The sequence below is a fragment of the Dunckerocampus dactyliophorus genome, chromosome 7 (genome assembly GCF_027744805.1).
Source record: "Dunckerocampus dactyliophorus isolate RoL2022-P2 chromosome 7, RoL_Ddac_1.1, whole genome shotgun sequence".
Lineage (NCBI taxonomy): Eukaryota > Metazoa > Chordata > Actinopteri > Syngnathiformes > Syngnathidae > Dunckerocampus > Dunckerocampus dactyliophorus.
Genome location: NC_072825.1, coordinates 12056840 through 12081175, shown reverse-complemented (window position 1 = coordinate 12081175; position 24336 = coordinate 12056840). Strand labels below are relative to the sequence as shown.

General features: G+C 40.4%; 1 protein-coding gene across 3 annotated transcripts in view; it reads right to left on the bottom strand.

The window, feature by feature from the left end:
• klhl32 (kelch-like family member 32) overlaps window positions 1-24336 on the bottom strand; it is a 47832-nt gene that overhangs the window by 6541 nt on the left and 16955 nt on the right. For 2 of the 3 annotated variants that reach the window (XM_054782110.1, XM_054782112.1), the window contains 5 exons: window positions 14426-14524; window positions 11609-11824; window positions 3290-4034; window positions 2480-2538; window positions 485-677 (listed from right to left, as the gene is read on the bottom strand). In XM_054782110.1, coding sequence (XP_054638085.1) covers window positions 485-677; window positions 2480-2538; window positions 3290-4034; window positions 11609-11824; window positions 14426-14524 — 1312 coding nt within the window. The remainder of the gene's footprint in view (window positions 1-484; window positions 678-2479; window positions 2539-3289; window positions 4035-11608; window positions 11825-14425; window positions 14525-24336) is intronic. The other variant, XM_054782111.1, reaches the window with a different exon arrangement.

The window sequence follows — 24336 nt, the reverse complement described above, 5'->3', positions numbered from 1 at the left end:
TGTTTTTTTTGTGCTTTCTATCATGTATAATATTTGCATGACATAATCCGTATTGCATGTATGTATATCTTCCAACATTTCAGTGCACTGCAATTTTTCATGTGAATAATATTTAATTAGTGTAGCTTTTGTGTAGCTCCTTTTTACAGTTTTTGTGCTGAGGGCCAATGATAAAAAAAAAAAAAACAGCTGCGAGACATAAATGGCCCCAGGGCAGTACTTTGGACACCCTTGACATAAAGCATGTGGATGTTTTGTTCATATATCTTAGCATATATTGAACTACAATGGATTGGTTTTAGCTTCTTTAATGTACAGAATGTATCAAAGTGGCCCCTGCTTCCTTCAATTTTTCTGTATGCGACCCTCAGTGGTAAAAGTTTGGACACCCCTGTGACCCTTACAGCTAAACTGGCCTCACTGTTCCAGTACTTTTGAAGGGGAGTGTGCAGGTTCACCTGCGAGCATCCCCCACTTTCCTCACCTGTGAGGAGGCTGAAACAGCACCGTGTCCACTGGTCCACATCCAGGTTGTAGGAGTCAATGTGGCGCACCAAAATCCGGTCGTTATTGTAGTCCAGGTCGTTGCCCCCGAGGACGTACAGCTTCCTCCTCACCGCCGCCATGACATGGTAGACCCGCCTCTGCAACATGGGACTGCGGGCTAACCACTGGTCCTGAAGAGGAGATGAACGAGGGGTTAAACAGAGAAAGAAAGTGAGGTGAAGGAGGTGAAATGTATGTAGTATGAGAAGGGAGAGAGGTGAAGGGAAGGCAGATGAATAGGAATATTAATATTTAAGCATATCTATGCAATGGGTAATTGATGTATGCGCAGTATAGTAGATAAATAACGTGACACTGGGGCTCTGCTTTGTACTAATGACTTCCCTCCCTATTTCTAATCATATGTTTCAGCCACTCCATTTTACACACACAGCCCCTGCTCATTTCACTAAGTGTGTTGAAGCTTATTTTGTGTTGGAGAATGTGTGTGTGTGTGTGAGTGAAAGGGAGTGAGGGCTTGATTGAGGAACAGAATGAGAGTGTGTGCGTCTGCCGGGAGCTGACGGGTGGCCATCTGTTGAGGGTAGAGTGGGTGGGGAGGGGTTGCCGTTGCTCTGGCAGGTGAATGTAAATTCACGGTGAATACAAATGAGCCTCTCTCTTTCTCCCTCGCTCTCTCGTGCATCCGTTCCCTCCCTTCCAGGCCAACGTGTACAAACACGGACCCATATGGATGCACGCCTCACACTTATACATGCCGCATACCTCCACGTTATCTGTAGCCTTACTAAGACGCAGGCCTCGTTAACAGCTGGCTCATATGCATACACAAACACACACTGCAGCTCACTTCATTAAACTGTAATTGACTGTGTGTGAATATTGCATGCTTAAAATCCTATTTTATTATACAGTATTTGATTTCATAATGCACTAAAGATTTTAATGCGAAAGGAATGCCTTTATAGGGCTCACATAGGATTTTACTTTCTTTACTGATATTATTTTTTCTTTGCTGATTGGCTAGTAGAAATTATGCAGTGCCCCTTCCTCACAGTGAGATGTGGGGTCCATTTAAAACTCTCATGAAAGTTACCAAATACTGAATATGGGTAACGTTGGACATTAATACTTATTCATACTTATTTAGTATATTTATAAATGTCAGTATTTATGTACATTGTACATGTATATCAGGGGTGCACACAGTTTTTCAGCATGCAAGTCAAAATTATCTGCCTCTTACTATAAAACATATAACATACATATAAAATCTAACTTTTAAACTACTATACCAAATACTAATGATTAGTATTTCACACCCACAGTTTCAAAGTTTTCAGGTCATCAAAATAGTTGATATTGTTCAATAATTCACAACTAAATTCAATATGGCAATAAAGATAATGACACATCAAAAAACAGCTACTCAAAACAGCTACTTAGCGTTCATTATCCATACAGTTTATGTCTTATGTTTAACAAATTAAATTGATTACGCAAAGATAATGCATCCGAAGTCAAGACAACATATTAAAAAGGTTTCACAATGGGCAAATTTTCCAATTAATCATGAAATAAGAGTTTCACAAACAAAAGTGTAGTTTTTTCTACACTTTTGTGTGCTTTTTTGCACATTTCTATAATGCAGTCCGGAACGCCGAGCAGAGCCATCAAACAACTGACTTTTTTTTCGACATAACTAGCTGCTAAGTTAGTTAAACCGTAATTGGAACAATATAGATGAAAGTTGCATAACTGTGTGTTGCTGTCTGCTCACCACTTACTTCGCCACAGAGGCACAGCAGCGTGTCAGGAGGGGAACTTAATATCAGCTGACTGACGTCATATGACATCTACAAAGTGACGTTTACGACGTGGGTGACACATGTGATCGACCCACACTGCCTTCGACATAATGGGTACACCTGCTATAGTGCATATGTCCACCACCTTGGTGACAGATAGCTACCTGCTCTGGCTCATACACCATCAAACGATTCTGGTACTGAGCTGTGTTTGTCACTCCACCTGTGAAAAATGTAAACAAAAATAAAATAGCAAAGATGAGCGTGCCAAAAAATGGTGTTTTGTGTGCACATTATTTGGACAAAAGTACTGCAACAGCTTGTGGTCACTGATGTTGGACCTAGGAAAGGGTCTCCTGGCTCACAGTCTTTGGTCTAATTTATCCCAAAGCAGTCTGATGTGCTAGAGGTCAGGGTTCTGTGCAAGTTCTTCTACACCGAACCCAACCAACAATTGCTTTATGGACTTTGGCTTGTGCACTGAGTACAGGCATGCTGGAATTAATTAATAAAAGTGTAATATGGCATCTCCTAGAATCCCCCAACTCTTTCAGGTCTGAGTGGATTCCTGGTCCCGAGGGATGCAGAGTACAAGTTAGACATTCAACTGAATTTGCATAAAAATGTTGTTATACTGTATTATACATTACGGATTATGTTGCAACATAGCACAACAAAAGCACAGCAAGTACAGTTTTTCCAACTCACATGATTGAAAGCTCCAGTTGCTGGGTGTTAGGGCACTGGCTGGAAATGGACCCGCACGGGCTGCATGAAAGGCAGCATTACGTACCGTGACATTACCAACGCATTCACATATAGTACAGTATATTTCCATTCATTTCCATGGAAATATCCCAACTTTAAAAATCCCACAAATTTTGTAAGGGTCCAACCCCTGATAGATTGCTTTGGACTAAGAAGCGTTCCTCAGTACTTTTGCCCACATAGTGTAGGTGTAGAATAAAGATCACCTTTGGTGTGTACTGTACCTGAGACCCAGAGCAGGTTTTCAGCCACACAGCCAGCATGACAGGAAAGTGAGCGGTCAAAAGGTTGCACATACGTCCACTTGTTCTTCTTGGGACAGTATCGCTCTACTGAGGGAAGCACCTGCCTCAGCTCATTCCTGCCGCCAACTGCATAAAGGTACTGACCCAAAGCTCCCAGTACAAAATGTTCTCTGCAAGCCTTCATGGGGGCTATCTCTGTCCAACGGTTGGCCCTGGGGTCATATCGACACGCAGTTCTTACCGCACACGTCCTCCCACTGGCATGCTCCATCTCTCCACCCACAACAAAGAGGAAGTTCCCCATTACAGACACACAGTGGTGGCTGCGCCCAGTGGGCATTGGCGCCAGCTCGCTCCAGTTTGACCCGCCTGCCACACGTACGTGCTCCTGTGCAGCCGGATTGAAGTAACGTAACTCCTGGACTCTGCACACCTCCCGCTTCCTTCCGCCAGCTATGTAGAGGGTAAGGGACTGGAAGCGAGGCCTGGTGCGCGCTGACTGGTGGAGTGGTTGTGCAAAGGTGGCGTGGTGGTAATTCAGGGCTTCCTCCACCAGGGTGGCAACAGTGGGGCTGGACTGGACCAGAGGGTGGCTACAGGCTAGATGATGTAGGGTTGAGACGTCCATCAGGCCATAGCGGACATGCTGCAGAAGATCCTCAGTGTACTGGTATCGGCAGTCATGTTCCAACCACATAACCACAAACTAAGAAAGGGGAGACAAAAGCGGTGATAAAGGCACTTCTATTATTTTTCTGACAGATACACTTGTTATTAAATTCCAACGTGAGTTGGATTGACTTTTAATATTTACCCCAAAACTGACAAGCAAGTGCTGTAAAATATAAACAAGATTATTTTTAAACATGGCCACCATCAACCCACACCTCCGCAGGTGTACGTGCAGGACTTAGAAGCTATCTGCTTCAATGACCATTTGTGGAATGATTCTAAAACTAAAAAAATTAGCATAGTAGTTGCAACGTTTACCACTTAGATTTCAATAGATGCTCTATGTTCTATGGTGACAGGTAGATCATTTTGACTTTCAGATTTTCGACCAATCGGAAAACATGCTAACCGGGGCAGACGCTAACCAAGGTTCTACTGCACTAAAATTAACTAGTCCGTTGTTTTTTTTAACATCATGACAACAGTGCATTGCATTCAGAATCTTAGCTTGTGAGAAAAAGGCAGGACTACAAACTGGTGAGTACATCACAGAAAATCATAGCAATCCCACAATGTCATAAAAATACGCCCCCAAGAGATGGACAGCCACAAAAAAGGATGACATCATTGTTTTTCAATTATGTCATTTTTCAATGATGTCTTGCCTATGATGTTGATGTGCAGAAAAAGTACACAAAAATGTGCTCCATGAGGTTCACATCTTGTCACACAGTAATAAGATCTATTAGCGCTCACGCTCATAAAAATAGATACAATAATCCATTTTAGTCCTACAGTGAGGAAATTCAAAACAGTTTAAAAAAAATCATTAAAAGAAGGCAAAAAAAACAGATTCGCAAACAACAGCGAAAAGGAGACTTGAGGGGGAAAACAGTGGAGGACTCCTAATCATAATTATTTTTCAAGATGCCTGCAGGCTATTATGGAAAGAATCAAGCAAACACAACATCCACAAGTAAAGACTGTAAATATCCATGGGCGCACTCTTTTGTTTCATGCATGCGAACTGGGTAATTGAACTTGAGGGTTGCGGAAGGTTACTTCGATGCTGAGAGGTGTGAATGTGGGCAAGATGTCTGGAGATTACTGATTTCATTATCGTGAAAACAAAGTGCTTTTGACTGATCTCTCTTAAGTAGAAAATGTTCTGATGGGCAACTTGGGTGAAAATTGTGTCACAGCAAAGACAAAAAAGAATATGGTGCATATGTGTGCAAATACATTGTTATCGTATCTTTTGCGTTACTCTTCCTTCAAACACATTTTGCACTGTCTCTGCCTTCCGTTCTCTGTCATTCACCATGCCTCTCTCCTCTTCATAGCTCAGTAGTGACAGTGTGTGTGCGCGTGTGTATACACATGTGTGCGGGTTTGCACGGTGACAGCTGACTGTGAAGGTCACGCCGCATCACACAACTTCCTCAGGGCACAGAATAAATCAACTCCTTCCGCTCCATGCTGAAAGAAAAAGTGCCAGAGTGTGTGTGTGTGTGTGTGTGTGTGTGTGTGTGTGTGCGTGCATGCTTCTATGTACGTAAAAAGGGTAAAGAGGGGAAGAGATAGTGAGGGAAGAGGAGAGGGGAGGGGTGAGCTACATGAAGGCAGAGCAAAGGATGGCAAGAAAGAAGAAGGAGGAACAAAGCCAGAGAAAATGTGATTTTCCAAGCGTGAGAGACTCTGACAAAACTCAGAGTGACGATGATTGACAGCTAAGCTATATCGGTCCGATATTGGTGTGCCCACCCCCCTTCACACTTTCGGACGATGGCCCCCGCTTCCCGTTCGCTTCCGTCTGATGCTCAAATTAACCTTCTGGGCGCAGTGAAGGAGGCCCAAAGCAGCCTAATCAGACACTGATTATGGCGGCGGCGGCTGGTTAAGGGGTCAGGGTAATTGTGCCATCAGAGGCCTGATTGTTTTCAATCAGACGAGCAGGCGACTGACAGCTGGGGGATTGGGGCCCTGATGGAGGCGCGGAGGGCCTAATCAGAGAAGAGAAGGGGCGAAAGAGAGAAAGGGAGAGAGAGAGTGATGGAGGGAGGGCACGAGGGGGGAGGCTGATTGGCGCAAATGAACAGTCAAAACGGCAAGTCCTCACGCCGCACTGCCGCTTCACACCACAGTCAACGCACACACCTTGACACTTCATCAGACAGGCACACACTCACACTCGCTTGCTTACACACATGCATGAATGGATGACAATCAATCACACACACACACACACAGTCAGGAAAAAGAGCATTGTGATTGCAGACTAACACAAACAAACAGTATATGAGATGCAGATGGCAGTGTTTCATTTGTTCTATTAGACTGTGCATGTGCTATGTGTTGTGTCAATCATTTTTGTAGTTGTGTTTTTGCTGGGTTTGGACCAAGATGCAATTACCAAGATGTGATTACTGTTTCTCATATCATAGCATTTTTGAGGCGGCAGTTTAAGGGGGAGTTACATCCCGACGTATGTGCTCCAACGTGCTTGCTACGTGCAAAAATGGGCAAAATCGCAAGAGACACGCACATTGCCCGCACAGATTTTCAAACCTGCAGACAGCACGCAAAGCCCGTAGAAGAAAATTGGGATGCAAATAATTTTCTGCGTACACGCAGGAAAACCCTGCACGCAGCCAGGTCGCAAGAGCAAGGCAGAGAAGGAGTGCGTGTGTCGCAAGTTTAAAAGTACACTGTGTACATTGCCCGCTCACGGCAGCACCTCCTCCCATGGCGGGTGACTCCACATGACCTCCGTGGACGCACGGCGGCTGTTCACTTAGTGTATCCGACATTAATGTGTCTTGCCCGGCCACGGCGGGTGGCTTCTCCCGACCAACACTGTGGTTCTCCCGACATCCGTGGACGTATGTAAATGCAGTTAAAGTATGCAATTGTTCTATTTCAAGTTATTTTACAGTTACAATTGTGCAGTTGTTTAACAGTGAATGCACACAGCCTTCAAAAGCTTTTTAAAAGTTTTAACCTGTAACCCCTTGTTCTTGCATCTTTTTAAAATTGTACTGGATCATATGTCATTGTGCATCAATCATTTCCTTCATTCTTTTTGTAGATCATGCCATTATTAGTATCACTGGAATCATTACACAGGTCTTCGCTTTACGATGTTTTGTAGTGATGAACGCACTACTGTAAATTACTAGTATTGCACAAAAAGTAAGAGAGAACTAGTTACATGTGCAAGGCGGAAGAATACATAGGGGGAAGACTACATAGTCGTTAGTCACTACACTGAAGAAGGGCACCGTCATTTTTGTCCTTTTTATTTCACTTTTTGCCCTTCATTATGTCTCCCAAGCATAAGCATGTTCTTTTGATTAAAGTGTGTCAAAGAAAAGGAAAGCCATCGCCATGGCTTTAGACACACATCGTAAAATGCTCGGAAACAGGAGAAATGCCGACCAACATTAGCCAATGCTTGGTCTAAGCCGTTCGACTGCCACGACAGTCATTAAGGATAAAGATCGTATCCTTGAACATGAAAGGATTTGCTCCTATGAAATCGATAGTGATAACTAAGCAGTGTAGTGGTTTCATTGTTGAGACTTCCTCCTCCCAAAAAGCCCGTCTCTCCCTCCATTGCAACGCCCCTTCTAGTGTGCAAAACAACAACAGGAATAAAAGTAGCTGGTCTCTCTTTTATTACGGCTTCATTTAATTTAATTATTGTATTTAACCTTTTTATAACTGTATTTTATATGTCCTTTATGTGTTCTGTTCTGTTCCATTCTGTGTACAGTGTGAGTGACTTTGTTGTTAATTGAGCTATAATTTAGGTATGAGTTTCGACTTACACTAAAACTTGACTTTCAGCAACGTCGCAGAAACGAAACATCCGTTGGGAGGAGCTGGACAAAGCAGCCAGGGAGAGGGAAGCCTGGGCTTCTCGTCTTAGGCTACTGATGCTGTGACCTGATCAACAACACTCAACAAATGGTGAGCATGCCACGATGGACCGTAACGATCCTCAATCATCTCCATCTTGGCTATGTAGCATGAGAAAAGGGACTAACTCGCGTAGTTGCAATTCACGATTAAAGAGGAAAGAAGAAGAATAGGAAGCAGATTGTTGCACCTGTTGAATAAGTTAACTGGCCTCTAGTTGTTTGTTGCACCGTTAATCAAATTCAGTTCAAATTTTTTAGATATGGAGTCTCCCCATTTATGTCGCCGGAGGGTGTGTTCCCTGGGTTGTTGTTGCATAACAATAGGTCATTCACCTGCCTTGTGCAAAACAACCTGTTAGTGGCCACTCTTCCCATGGAATGAGACAATATTTGGGAGAGAGACATTCAGGACATTGTTGTAAGCATTTGGCACAGTGCTACACGGTCAGAATTCTCGCCCTCCACCAAGTACACAGTGTACATACAGGGCTGCAGACTGTGACTAAATGGTCACATTTTGCAACTAAAATATGAGACAATGCGAGTGACTTTTTCATCTACTCGCGCACGTGTGACCAGATAAAAGTATGTGTTCCGTATTGAGTTGACGAGGGACATCCCTTAGTAGGGTGAGAATTAAAACTAGTCTTTGAAATGTGTAGTCAATTGACGACAGCTTGTCACATTCTAAGGCTATCGATGCCGCGTGTGTGATCACTCACTTTCACTAGCATTGAAGTTCGGCTATTCTACCATCTATGTTTACACATTTTGCTTACACATTTTGCCTGCACACCGTCTCTCTGGCGGCAGCTAGCTAGCAATAGTTACCCGCCTAGTCTCTGGCCTACGGACTCCAAATGTTTTTTTATTTTATTTTTTTAACAGTGACGTTTATGGTTTATGGTTTATGGTTTAATTTTATTTGAACATGCATGGAAGTTACAATGGAATACATCGCATAATTCTATTCACCGTTCCACATGTCCAAAAGGAGTAGGAAGAAGCAAAGCTTATTTAATCCTACCCCCCATCCGTTCCACATCTTGTGCAGTACATTTTATTCACTTCCTGTATTTCATATGCGATTTTTAATACATAGAAAAATTATAAGGTAATGTAACAATATGATGATATAATTATTAAGATTTGTTTCACAATCAATATAATAATCAGTATAATAATAAATAAATAATAATAAATAGAGACAAGCATAAGAAAACAAGTTCAAGACTCTTCTGCCTTGTATTTTGCAAACATCAACTGCTTGTATGTTTTTTTTCCATTTGCTCGCTCGGTGCATTGTTTGAGTTCCTTACTCAACCTGTTCCATAATTTTATTCCACATACTGAAATGCTGTGGGTTTTTCACGTTCTCGCATATAAGTGTTTCAAGTTTAGTTTTCTCCTCTCTTGTACAGAAGTATTGTATGACATTTTGGGGTAGCAGGTTATTGTTAACTTCATGCATTATTTTAGTGGTTTGAAAATGTACTAAATCAGCTAATTTTAATATTTGTGATTTTTAAAATGATTTGTATGTTCTCTATACGCAGCATTATGAATTAGCCTCACTGATCTTTTTTGCAGTAGATTTAGCCAGCGAAGATTGCTTTTATAGTTATTACCCCATATCTCCACACAATAAGTTAGATATGGTAATACCAGAAAACAGTAAAGAGTGTGGAGTGATTTTTGATCAAGAAAAAATGTTCTCACCACCTTATGTTGTATAGTTTTGATGTGAGATTTCCAGCTCATTTTTTCACCTATTATGATCTCCAGAAATTTATTTTTTGTCACCCTTTCAGTGTCCACTCCGCCTATTTGTATTTGGTCGTACGTGTCCTTTCTGCTATTACCAAATAGCATTGTTTTAGTTTGACTTAAACTCAAAGATAATCTGTTTCTATCAAGGCATCTTTTTAATATGGCCATTTCAGCCGTGACTTTTTTAATTAGCTCTTGTTTGCTTTCCCCAGAACAAAAGCAGTAGTATCATCTGCAAATAATACCAACTTTAAGTCTTTGGTCACTTTACAGATGTCATTGATATAAAAATTGAACAGTTTCGGTCCCAATATTGACCCCTGGGGTACTTCACATGTAATACTTAAACTTGCAGATGTGTATTCTCCTAGCTTTGCAACTGGCTTCCTGTTTGCTTGGTAGCTTTTAACCAAATTAAAAAACTAATACTTTGGGCTGTCACGTTAGTGGGGTACATGCTAACTTACTTTTTTAAAGTGTCACTTAACAACCTTGCTCTCTTGTCACCATTATGATAATTATTTCTCGTCTTGAAAACACTAGCTGTGTGTTAAAGTTGTTCAACATAAACACGTAGTGTGTTGAGTAGCTTACCAATGAATATTTGCTTCAACTCTTGGTATTTATTATAACTGTTCAACTCAGAAATGGTGTCTGAAGACAATGAGCACACTGAGTGGAGATGTGCTTTGTAAATAAAGTATAACTGAAACGTTGTCAGTCACCATCCATCCTTCTATGCCGCTTATCCTCACTTATCCGCGCGGGTATGCTGGAGCCAAGCTGACTTTGGGCGAGGGACGGAGTACACATATAGACAAACCATTCACTCTCACATTCATACCTACAGACAATTTAGAGTCGCCAATTAATTAACCTAACATGCATGTTTTGGAGAGGAAACCGGAGTACCCGAGGAAAACCCACGCAGGCACAGGGAGAACATGCGCAGATCCGAACCCAGACCTTCCCAATCTCCTGACTAGGCCACCGTGCGGCCCATGTTGGCAGTCACATAAAACACAAATAGTTCACCTCTCCTTTCTTTTTGTAGTAGTGGTAGTTTTAATAATGGAACTTGGATACACCTGTGCTATTATAAACCCGGACACTCATTTTACACTGTTTTATATTACCAGTTAATTTGCTGATTTTATTTGATTAGAATTGAATATTTTTTGTTGCTGACAAACTTGTGCTCTACACTTCAGCCCAGTAGTTGACAGTAACGTGCAAATGAGCTAGTTTGCCAAACCACATTAACTCCTAAAGAGGAAGAAAGGAGACAACAACCAAAGAAGAAGGAAAAAGTGCAGGATTGGTGTTCTAATGTATATGATGCCACCAATGAGGCTTTCCAGAAGCTATGGACAGAAACAGGATGTCATTTATTGTTTATATATACATGTACATATATATATGTTAGTATTTATCACTAATACAGCAAAAATGAGATTAAACGTGAATATTTACTTTGCAACTCGGTTTCGTTGTGCACCCCTAAATTATCTGCTAGTGCTCCTAAGTTAGGGGCCACTGTGCTCCTTGTAAAAAACGTTAGTCTGGAGCCCTGACACAGTATAAATATTGAAGTTCACCGACAGACAGATTCCATTCCACGAGACTTGAGTAAACACAAATAACTTTGTTTTTGTCAACAGAACCATCTTGCAGAACTTTAAAGCTCTATCAGCTTTATCTGTAGCTGGCTTTCAACAGCTCACACATACGTTTAAGCTTCCTATTTTCCAAACTACAGGACATGCAAGCATTAATCGCACATTAAAAAAATAGAGGTGTTAAACAGAAATTGCATCAATGTGTTATTAAATTCAGTCTCACTTATGTAACATGTTGTAAGCTGTTGCAAAACTAGGAACCACACACACACACACACACACACACTCTCCCATACCTTCCATATCTCTTCTTCACTCAGCGAGGTGAGGCGGTCACTCTTGAGTACCTCCTTGAGTAGGCGATAAGGCAGCTGCAGGGCCTCCTCCTGCCGGGTCTGGCTCAGCTCAGAGAGGTGACCCACCAAAAAGTCCACCACGGCCTCTTCCAAGGCAGGCAGGTGGAAGAGGTCGGCCACACGGTACAACTCCAAGTAGTTCACACTGCTCAGTTCCTGCAGGGGATGGGAACATGCACAGGGAGCATTCATATCCCACGAAAAACTAACACCATTTGAGGGTCTACCAAATAATAAGATTTAAAGGAAAACTGCAATTTCTTTGGAATTTTGGACATCATCCACAATCCTTATTTGAGACATGAACATACATGTCTTTCTTTTCTGTGCGTTCTAAATATATAAAAGCAGCTAAAAAGAGGCAGCTAGGAATGCACGTAATGGGATGGAAATATTCTGCCTATAAAGCCTGAAAAAAACACACACAAAAAAAAAAAACGGCATCAATGCTACATTTACATCATGTGACCTGCTGTAACCAAGCTGTAGCAACATTGTTACGCTGAAGAACTACTTTAATGTCGTAGTGATACCTCGCCACACCACACCGGCTAGCTTCACCACACTCGCTCACTCATAGCGCCGCTCTCGCAACGCGTCGGGACACTACCGAAAGGTCACGCTGCATATTGGAGCTGCGGCCACTGCTGCTTTGTTTTTGTTTTCGACTTTGGAAAAGTTAATGCTAGGTGTAGCGTTCGTTTGTATGTTGCTCTGTGAAATCAATGCACCCAGGAAGGAAGTTCCGGTAATGCTTAACACGACCAAAGTACGGCAAAATACTGTATTACATGTTATAAGGAATGTGCCTGTTACTACATGGTTACAGCATGTATATAACACCATAAAAAAATGTTGTTGGAGGTTTTTGGAGGTGTTTTAATAGCGGGCTTTCAATGTGGAATACGTGTGCCCCATTACGTGCATTAACTAGCTGCCTCTATTGAGCTGTTTTTATATCTTTAGACCACACAGAAAAGAGAAAGACACGTGTGTTCATATCTCACATAAGGATTATAGATGATGGGCAAAAAGTGCAGTTTTCCTTTCAAATTGATGAACTGCTTTTTCAAGTAAGAATGACCTACATAGGTGCAGTAGAAGCAATATTAATAAAAATAAAAACCTAATGACCTCATCTTAGTTTGGTAATCTGTGCCAAATCTCAGCATCCTCTCAGTGACTGTACAAACCAAAATGTTACAATAATGCTGAAGTGGTATTTTTAAGAACTAATGCTACACAGTCCCATTTGCAAAACATTTGTTACACAGTGCATGCGCTTTATCAGACAAGCCACAAATGTGCAGTTTTTACATTAAGTGTTAGCTGATTTCAATCTCACTGTGTAATGAAAAAGCAGTGAGGGAGAAAGGCCGTACGTGTGGAAAAAAAAAAAAAAAATCTCAGTAAACTTAAGCTTGAAGTGGGATGAGACTGCCATCTTGTGGCAGCCTTTGATATAACAGCGCAGATATGCTCTCGAGTACATTGCACTAAACATGTAGTAAGATAAACCACATTCTGCACTAGAAGCACTCTTGTTACATTTACTGAAGTATAATTAAATGACACTTAACAGAGAATAATGTCAACAAGATCAAGTACTGGACACAGCAAGAGTGGTATTGGTCACTTCAATATGCACTGCACATCTTTGTTCACTGTTACGGATGTGGGTTATCGTGGCAAGCTCCCTGATATTTAATGTCATTACTGATAAAACCGTGTACTGGGTAATAAATGTTAATCATCTGACCTTGTCTTCAACCAACTGTTATATCAGCAACAGCTGATTGGTCTGATGGCAGGGTTCTGACATTGTACTCACACACAAGCACCGTATTTGCCATTTTGAAAAGTGTATACTGTATTGTCTTTAGAGCAATAATGACCAGGACGGGACATTACGCTGTGTTTGCTTCTGAACATAACAGTTCTGGGTCTGTGTGATTACAAAAACACATGCATTATTTACAAGGGTGGTCCAGGTCCTGAGGGGGCCTGTAATCTGGACTCAAGCCCCTTTGGTGGCACGCACACCCTTAAAGAAGAGTGTGCAAAATACTTGAGGCTTCAGTTGGATTACTCACATATTTCCCTTTGGGATCAATAACGTATTCAGAGTCGACATAGCCAGTATTATAACACACAAATCTGTCAGCAAAGGAGTTGCATTGGGGAGATGTGTGTGCTCCGTTTTAACCGTCAATAAAGAAAGTTAACATAAATTAGAGCTAGAGCGCTCTAGTGTCTTCTTGGAAGGTGTGGAGCTCGGACTAGTTAGTGAATTAACATATTAACATATCTTCAGAACCAATCTGAAATAGTGGATGAAACAAAACCACTCACTGTGACCACTTTTAGCCTTTTTGAGCTTTTTCATGTTCTGTGTTTATTTTTGTTTTCTATTTTTCATTGTGAATTGTTTTTACATTGTTTATTGTTACTTCTTTGTTACCTCCCAGGGGACTACAGATGGAAACTAGCAGTTGTGCTATAATCTGGCATATTTACATCTGTATTGTTGCAGATGTTGATTAACATGCGTTGTCCCTAATAAATAAATCAAATGTCAAAAATAACAATAGTAGTGATACTAATGTGTAAGGATGTGTACTGCACTCAGAAAGTACATACATCACTGCATTCAATAGCAATGTTTGTGAAATGAAAAGAAATTAGCTGGGACTTTCTGCAGCGTGAAGTGATTATATCTGAATGTTTGAAGAAGAAGTTGGTGTTTCGTTTTAGTACCTGGATGAGGTAGTGGGAGCAAATGCTGAGGAGCTCCAGCAGCTGAAGGTGGCTGCCAGCAGACAAAACATCCTGAATCACTGCTGGCTCCAGCACAATCTGCACAAAGTAGAGGAAAGGTTGTTGAGTCGTAGTATGTCTCATATAAATCCTTTACATATTTATTCCATGTATATGGAGAAGAAACCTAACTTTGAAAAAGTATACAAGGTTCTCAACAGGAGCTATTTGCCGTGCTGAAAATGTCACACTAGCTTTATAAATCAAACAATATGTTTTTGTGATAAACCAGATATTTCTGCCACACATCCACCTCTCCTGTGTGTGGAAGCTGATTATTCTTTCTTTATAATATGCATGTTATACTTTAGGGTCACACGGTGGCCTAGTAGATACAGTCAGGAGATCTGGGTTTGAATCGCCGTTGGGCATCTCTGTGTGGAGTTTGCATGTTTTCCCCGTGGGAGTCTAACACTTATCCTATCACGGGGGTATGCTGGAGCCTATCCCAGCTGACTTTGGGCGAGAGGCGGGGTTCACCCTGGACTGGTCGCCAGCCAATCACAGGGCACATATAGACAAACAATCATTCCCAGTACTTGCGTATGTGTCTGAATGTTATCATCAACTTCACTTTTAAGTCAGACTGTAAGAGGACTGTAGTTTTGCTAGCACGTAGCCTACCTACCATGGTTTTTTTTAGTTGAGCTGAGCAACACATCACTAGTTTGTAGCCTTTTTTAAAAAAAAGCAACTAAAACCATGGTCAAGGTGAGATTCTATCTGATTTGGGGCAAGTGGTGGGGTGCACCCTGGATTGGTCACCAGTCAACAACAGGGCATACAGTATACAGTATAGACTAAGAAACATTCACACTCACATTCACAACTATTGGCAATTTGGAATCTCCAATTATAATTATAAATTTAAAAAAATGTGAAGATATTGTGTTGTTTTTGCCTCATTCTCATTCCCACATGACTGACTTGGATTGGTCCTCACCATGTCACCATGAGACTGGCATTTACATCATGTGCGCAGATGCTCAGGTCTGCCTGTCTAGACAGGGTACTTTCAAGTGAAATGTAAAAGTGAATTTACATTGATGGACATGTCTGTTGGGCTTAATTGTCTTCAATTTCCAGGATGAATTCAATGTTGCTGTTATTTCATTATAATATTACTTTTCGCACCTGCTGCACTTATCATTTCTAGCTGCTGCTCTGTTTTTATAACTGACATCAGTTCTGTCCTATTTCAAGACTCCTTTCTTTCTTAGGCTGTACTTACACCACAGCTCTAAGTGCCTAATTCAAATTCTATGCATACATGTGTCTATTTTACATATACATTTCAAGTAACACATATCCGAGTGTTAGTTAGTATTGTTTGGGCAGATGAGTGGAGACGTCCTATTTTTCAATAAAGTTAGGCTCGCATTGGTAGGACATATATAATGATAAATGATGACTGAATATGCAATGTGCAACTGATTTCTGCACACATTTTGAAAAGGCCTCATTCCGGTCTGAGATTGTCAGAATCCATGCGTTTTTTTCTTCTCTTAATACTGCCAAATTCTGCCACATCGAAGCAAAATATCTAAATTACGTCACTTTCACCATCCATTTTCTATACAGCTTATCCTCCTTGGGTACACGGGCGAGCTGGAGCCTATCTCAGCTGACTTTGGGCGAGAGGTGGGGTGCACCTGTCAATCACAGAGCACATTTCGACAAACAACTATTCACACTACAGATGCTGAATACTGGCTTTGTAACCGATATTCGGTATAGCGATATTTTCCAGCACTTCATTTTCGATAGGCCTACTGCTATTGGCAGCAGCTCTTCCCTCCAACTAATATCAGGTCACATCTCGTGTAATGAATGAACACATAAAACATTCTTCTCAACAAGTCATTAAAAGACTCATGATCAATAGTCAACTAAAATAACATGCTCTCCTACGACCAACAAGCAGGTTAGCCTTAATAAACTCACAAATAAGAATCCAATTAACTTATACTGGTTACTGTACAATTTGGAAAGCTACACATTTCAGTGTGGCTTGCACAGACATCAGTGTAAATACAAAGTAAAGTGCAAAGTAAGAAACTCTGGACTAATACAATCTGTGAAATTGTACACAGCATGAAGGAGACATATTACATTAGAAGGAAGGAAGGACGACACTTTACTCCCCTCACGCTATGCATAACAACCACTTTCATTGCAAATTGCATATTTATGCTGTCTATTCCAATAGCCCACACTGTCTTTGGCCACGATTCCTTCAGTTTTGCTGCAACAAGGGACTGGAACTCCCTTCAACACTCCCTTAAACTTTCAGCTCTTCCATCACTCCACCTGTTCAAACAGATACTGCAAACGTCCCCAGCTGACTGTTGGAAATGTTGATTCCTTCTGGTCTTGATATACATATTACATATATTTATGTTTTTTTGTTTGTTTTTTTTTTTACTTCAATTTCTTTTCCTCATTGGTTGGCCCTTTAAGAACAATTGCATTGTGGGAAGTTGAGTGTCTCTGTCTTCCCTCTCTCGTCTGTCTGCAACGCCGATTGTTTTCTGCACAGTCACAGGAATGAAATATACATGAGTGACTTAACCGTTTTGTGTGTCTGACCTGTAGGTTGATCATTAAAATTCAAATGAAGATTTTAACTTTTTTGAGTGTTTTCCACAAAACAATTCCACACCTGAGCTAGCAAGCTTGTTGCTCTGTCATTATCAATTTTGCAGAAAAAGAATGAGATATGCTAATTTTTTATGTCAAAATTGGCTGATAATATCAGTCATCATATATTAGAGGACATCCCTAATTGTAATATAATTATATTTGAACAATTTAAGTGTGTTTATTTTAAGTAATGTGCTTATGTTTATATGTGATTTCTTGTGAGAAATGATGTGTCTTGTTTACCGTAAATTCCTGTGTATAAGCCGTTACTTTTAGCTCTTTCTTTGGCACAGGCCAATCACGAGCAATCAGTGCACTCACAACAAGCTTGTATAACAACAGTATAACAACATAACAGTCTGACTCAAGGTGTCATCTAAGAACACCTTACTAACAACACCAAATTAATCACATAGCAACTTAACACTCAAAAGGTTTGTATACAGTATGTAAATATACAAACATGTCCCAATATGACTTAAAAAAAAAACATTTAAAAGTTACCCATAAGCCATTGCGTCTGAACAACACATTCATTGGGGCGCTGCAATGACGTCAGCTTCCCTCTGGGCTTTGGGCTCTGGGTCCTCTGGCCCCCTCTTGTGGACAGAAACAGCACTGCAGCACCATCCACCATTTTCTATGCTTTCTAAGCTCCTCCAATGAAATGGTTTTCTTAAACAAAATCCATTATGGGAAAATTTTGAAATGTTTTTTTTTTCATACTAAAGTCGTATATATACAATAACAGAATTTGTATGTTTCTATATTTCTGTATTCTAGATTTCTGAGGTATAACGTTTCAGTGTCAAATTGCTGTGTGATGAGTTTAATGTTGTTTGTAAGACGAAACCGTAAGTCAGACTGTTCTATTGAGTAATGACCTCCTGCAATTTCCAATGGGTAGACAAGCTTATGATTGGCTCCTGTCAAATAAAGAGCTGCCTGGTCCTCACAGACACGTGCATGCCATATTATGCCATTTTATGACGTGGACACATGTGCCTTTTACACCGGTGCGGCTAATATAAGAACAAATCAGTTTTTTCCTCTAAATTTAGCTTATACAACGGAATTTACAGTAGATTCTGGTTAAAGTCTGGCATTATTCCTTGATTGAAAATATTTCCTATTACTGTATATGATTCAAGAATTACATGCAACAAAACTAACCATCCATTTTCTATGCCGCTTATCGTTATCAGGGTCGCGGGAGCATCCTGGAACTTATCCCAGCTGACTTCGGGCGAGAGGCTAGGTACTGTACACCCTGGACTGGTCGCCAGCCAATCGTAGACAACAAAACTATCTTTCCAATAAATTGAATATCGTAGTCCCATTATTTTTGCATAGCCACATAATCACGTAATTCTAATGGCAACTCAAATCCTATTTAGTTGGATGAACAGGAGCAGGACATGTCATCTAAAAGCTTGCTTGTGTTTGCTTCTGTGCCTAACCTGCAGTACACAATCATATAAAATAACAGAAATCTTATCATGCATTTCCTGATCCCAGACAAGATCCATTTTCCTAAAATCCATGAAAAATGACCAAATCAAAATCACCTTGTGTGGCCTGAGTGGACTCACCTTGGTTTTAGAGGGCAGAAGCAAACCTTTGCTAATCCACTGAGCAGTGCTGTCCTACTTAACCACAGAGCCGTGACTGCATCAGTAGTACGGGGTGAGAAAAATGACAACATCAGTGTCTGACTGTCCCAACTACTCAAACAGTGGTGGGCTGAAGTGTTATGGGTATTTTGTTATTGCAAAATCTTACCTTCAGACTGTATGGGTTTTAGAAGAGCAAAATAGGTGTTTTTCATCTTGGTGGAACAAAGAAATGTGTTACTGTCTGTCCACCTTATAATGTAATTCTGCCAACATCAGCTCATTAGCATTCATGTGAACAGGTTATTCAGCTTGAAAATTTGCAAGCATTTTTTCCTTCACCACATTAAGGTTTGCTTGTGGTTTATGGAACATGTGTATACCATATTCAGACAGAGATGACCCCATATAAAATATGTTTTAAAAATAACAATAGAACATTACTATTTTAAAGATCCCTATTAATAAACAAATGTTAGTCAAGATATGCCATTGCTTCATAGCATTTTTCTGACAAAGCAATGAATGCAGCTCAAAATAAACCCACTATGAATGTTCTGTAAATCCAATCCACTCCACAGCTGTGCTGCATTTAATGCACTTCAACTCTTCACATGGCTGAAGTCAATGTTGTCTGGTTCAGTGTGGGAGTGAGGAGAGCTTTTTCTGGACTTTTACTGCACTAAGTACTTACAAGCTGTCACCTGGAGAGGAACGACTGCTGTAATGAGCCTGTAAAGAGCAGACATCTGCTATCAACATATATTTTTGAGAGAAATGTGGTTTTACAACCATACAAAAATCCAAAATAGCTATCATGCATCATGGCCTTCAAAGTCAATCTAAGGCAAGGGCCGGTAACCTTTGGAAAAAGGTCCAAAGGCCAGTGAGCTAATCACCCCATCTAATAGCTAATCATCCCATGCACTTCTAAAAATGAAAATGGTACAGTCAGACAGCATGAAGCACGCATCTGCACCTGTGAGTGGAATTGGAGGATTTTCAGTCACTATGTGGTGCATGTGTTAAAATTTGTAATCAAATTAATCACGCAAATAAATTAATCTGAATTAACATGTTCATAATGACAGCCCTAAAAATAGCCCTAAATTAAAGAAAGTTAAAAAGTAAGATGTGTGATTTCTCTATTAGTCCCATCGAGAGATTTAAAAACATTGAGAGAGTAATTAATTGATATAATTAATGCATTTTTCAGTCTCACCAAAAAATTGCTGAGAAAGGCCATGACTTTGAGGTATTTTCATTTAAATTCATTACATTATTGTGGCAGATGAAAAAAGTGGCTTATTGTTTTTAACAGACTTTAACAGACAATCCTGGTCAAGTACAGTATTTCAGATTAATCCCAAATGCTGCCTGCAACCTTTAGTTTCGACCACCAGGGGGGACTATTTCTGTGTTCTGTTTGCCAAATACAGTAATTAGAAAAAACAAATAAAATATCCAGTCCATATAAACTCTGGTTATAGCAACACAGTTGGGGGAATCCTCCACCAAAATCTTAAATTTGTTTTTCTTCTTGTCGTCATACATCTTGCTGGTTTTGGTCATTGCTGTAGTCCTGCATGGTGGCTTGTGTAATGGGTCATTGGACACAGGTTGCAACACCTCTGTTAACCCCTAATCTTCCACTATGCTTATGGACGTGCAGGTCATCGCTATCCACTTGGCAAGAATATCAGTCAATCTGTCGGTCACAGTCTCGCTCATACGCGAGGTGTCCTCCTCTAGATTAGTTTGGCAAAGAACTTTGCTATGACTCGCTCAATTACTAAAGTCTTCACTGCTAACGTTAGCTGTGGCTACACTCCCGAGTGGGTGCTTTGTGGTAAGCAAACTCCTTACAGAAAAGGCACATCACTTTACCTTTATCCATGGTGCCGAAAGGGCGTTTTTGAAATTTTTATTGTTTTCCCCTTTCAATGGACCGACAAGCTTTTCCATTTTCATGTCTCCTCTCTGCTACTCTCAGCTTCTCACCTTGCCCTCCCAGCTACAATGGGAGGGCAAGTTTATGGTTGCTGATGCTTGCTCAGCTGACGCTAAAGAAGCCCAAACACAAATGAGGGCACAAGAAGCCCAATGCATAAAAACAGATAAAAAAAAAAAAGTTACAAATTCTAAATTAGATTAAGGTGATTAAAAAATACTATACTAAGACTATGGGACGATTCGTTTTGGAGGAGTCCGATTCGACTATCAATCTGATCGTCGCATCACAAGTGGCGTTGAGAATGTAAACAAAGGCAAGGAAGGTGAGGAGGGGTACAAACTAAGCAGAAGCCAACACCGCACAGACTTTCCTTACCTTACTCCTTACATAATTTTTACGCAGACATGACTAAACAGTGGAGTACCGGAGCCGACCGCCACACACTTCGAGCTGATAGAACAGTGTGCGTCTATGTGAACTGTTTCTGTGTCACAAAGCAAATAAAAATAAAAGGGAACATTGTTGCACACCTACCATGTTTACTTGTTTATGTGAGTGTTTTAGCAGCGGTGGTAAGAGTTGCAAATGAGAGCTGTGCATTTGTAGGGATTGCAATTAGCAGCGCTCTTAAAAAACTAAAAAACAATTTTCAACTACTAGTCGACTATGGACAAATATACTCGACTATGAAAACCCATAGTCCAACACAGCCCTAAACTAAACATTTTAATAAGATGATATAATATAATTTAATATAAGAATTAATGCACTCATTTGACAGCCTTTGTCGTTATGCATGGTGGCTGTAAGTCCCTCACATGCGGTAGTCGCTAACTTAATTAACCTGTATGGTAATTAAAATGCTCTAATGTTCCTGTAACTTTGCCTGTAGAGCGACTAAAGCTTTTCAGGTGAAAGTCTAACCCCCGGGAAACAGTCCTATTTCCATTCTTTCTTGTTGTGTTCGACTTTAGAAGTCCCACTGTTTAAAAAGCTTAAATCAGAACAGGGGCGTCAACGTTTTTCAAAAACATCCCGTGACAGCATGTCTCGTCAACCTGCAGGCCCGTATGACATGTGGCTGAAGGATTTTAGTAGGTCATTATTTACGGTGTGAGGATAAGCATATTGCCCTCATCTCATCTGCTATCATCTCCTCTCGGCAGACAGGAGCTGAGCCAACCCATGCAGAGAGGCTTGCAAGCCTGCTGTTGACCTACATACACTCCCTAACCAGCTACTATTTGCTCATTTCCACCATGAAAATAAAATTAGGAGTGATTACAACACGGGTTCCGGGCCTGTCAGTGTACTGCATGAGTTGCTCGGCTCTTTATTGGACTGAACAAAGCTGACGGTACAAAGGTCAACAAAGGTCGTAAAAAAAGAACACACACTTGTTGTGACGTGCGAGAGTACAAACGCAGCATAAAAACAAACAGAGTGTGTCTTACAATAATGTTCCGCTGGGTGTTGACAAAAAAAATGTCCTTTTGTGGTACAGTGTGATTGAGCCGCCACAGCCGCGCTGCTGAATGAGATTATGCTGCTGAGATTAAAGTGGTAATCTGCAAAAGCCTTGTTATGATTTATTTAGGTGACGTGGTTGGCACCGGTGAAGAGTGACAGTAGGTACAATATTAAAAACTAGATTTTATTTTACATTTTTTCCATCAATGTTTTAATTTACAGTACTGTAGTGAACTCCAGTATTCTAGTGAACTGTATTTGTATAAATAGTTATATTTCTTCTGATCATGAATAGATGTATAGTTCACACATATGCATGTATTTAATGCATACATTTATCTGCAACAATAAAAAAATAATTAAGTTATATCCGAATACAGTCAAACATCGTTTTTTGTGTCATTGGGTTTTCCTTAAAAATGTTCACTCAAATGTTTTCGTACAACGTCTCAGTTTTCATACAATATTGCACAAAACAAACTAGTCTTTTTGCCCTGTATTGCATTATTCCGCAAAACTGAGTGCCCAAGCAAAGCGCCTTATGTGTTGCTGACTCACTGTCCGTGTATTTTTTATTGAGCGCAACAGCTAAATAACAGGCCATGGGGCCAAAGAAAGTTGTGACTGCCAACAAGTTTCATCCATTCATCATTTATAACAATTTCACATTGTTGTTGTAAAACTGTTCACTGATTATTCTCTATAAAAAAGAAAAATTGTCTGGAGCTGCAAAACACATAGATTGTAATGTTTCTCAATTTGATGTGTTACAACGGAATCAACAAACACAAGTGCAGTGTGCATGTAATGGAAGCCAACTAGCGGGGTTGTGATAGTATATAGGTCAAAGCTCACTACACTGACCTGACGCCTCAAGGAATGTGCAGCACAGTGAATTGACAGCGTGGTCCTTTTCGCTCGCCGGTTCATGCTGCTGGATTTAACTATCAATCAGTGGACTTATGTGGTCGCCGGTACGAGTCCAGCGTGTTCACGGCTGTACTGCAGGGATGACCACTGTCGAGTAGGTCTACTCTGAAATAAATTACTACTTTTCAGAAAATGGGTGCTTGTTTGGAAAATGTCTTTTCACGTTTTGTAAACATATCAACCATACAGGCAGGTCAGCATCGTTGGCAGGGAAGACAACGGAATCTGTCCGTGCAGATTTAAAAACTTTTTGGGGGTGACATATTAATGGTTAGCGTACCGCGGGGGGCAAAGATGTCTTAGCCATGTCACAGCGAACACAAGCAGGCAAACACCGGTTTCCCCTCCCTTACTCGCACTCATCCAATCACCAGTCAGTACTCAGCCATGATGCATTCACGGCCTTACAGAAATTCTGATATTTGTAAATCTCTTCAATTGCCCATTTTCCCCACTCGGGTGTAAAAAAAAAAAAAATATATATATATATATATATATATATATATATATATATATATATATATATATATATATATATATATATATATATTTGAGCATTGTAAAAGGAGCTACAACTAAAAGGCAGAAGAGACACATGCGGCTCAGGAGCCGTGTGTTGCCGACTCCTGGGTTAGTGTCATTTATTCGTTGCAAAAGGTCTGACTCTAATTCAAACAGTCGCTTAATGATTACATTTTTATAATGCCATAATAATGTCAATCCAATTAATTCGTTCCAGACAGAAAGCCAAAAATGTGAACACAAACCACATTATTATAGTTTTACAATTATAGTTTTACATGCAGAAAACAATTCAAAATGCATTTAAATGATGAATGAATGGGATAAACTAACATTTAAGGTTACTTTTACCTTTAATGAAGACGTGACTATTCCGAAAGACACAAAGTGCCAGCGAGACAGCACACAGACACCATCTTCCTGTTTTGCTGTGAGCTACTTCTTAGTGTTTCTCACCTCAATATGCCAAAATGAAGCCAAAGAAAGTTGCAAGTACCAGCATTATGATAAAGAAGGTGAGAAACAATAGAATTCAATAAATAAGATGGTGTCTGTGTGCTGTCTCGCTGCCACATCATTTTTTTCAATGAAGGTAAAAGCAACCTTAAATAATCATTTATCCCTTTCATTTGACATTTTTATGCATTTAGAATTGTTTTAGGCCTGTAAAACTATAAAAACGCGTTTTGTGTTAACTGCTGATGACATCATAGACGGGC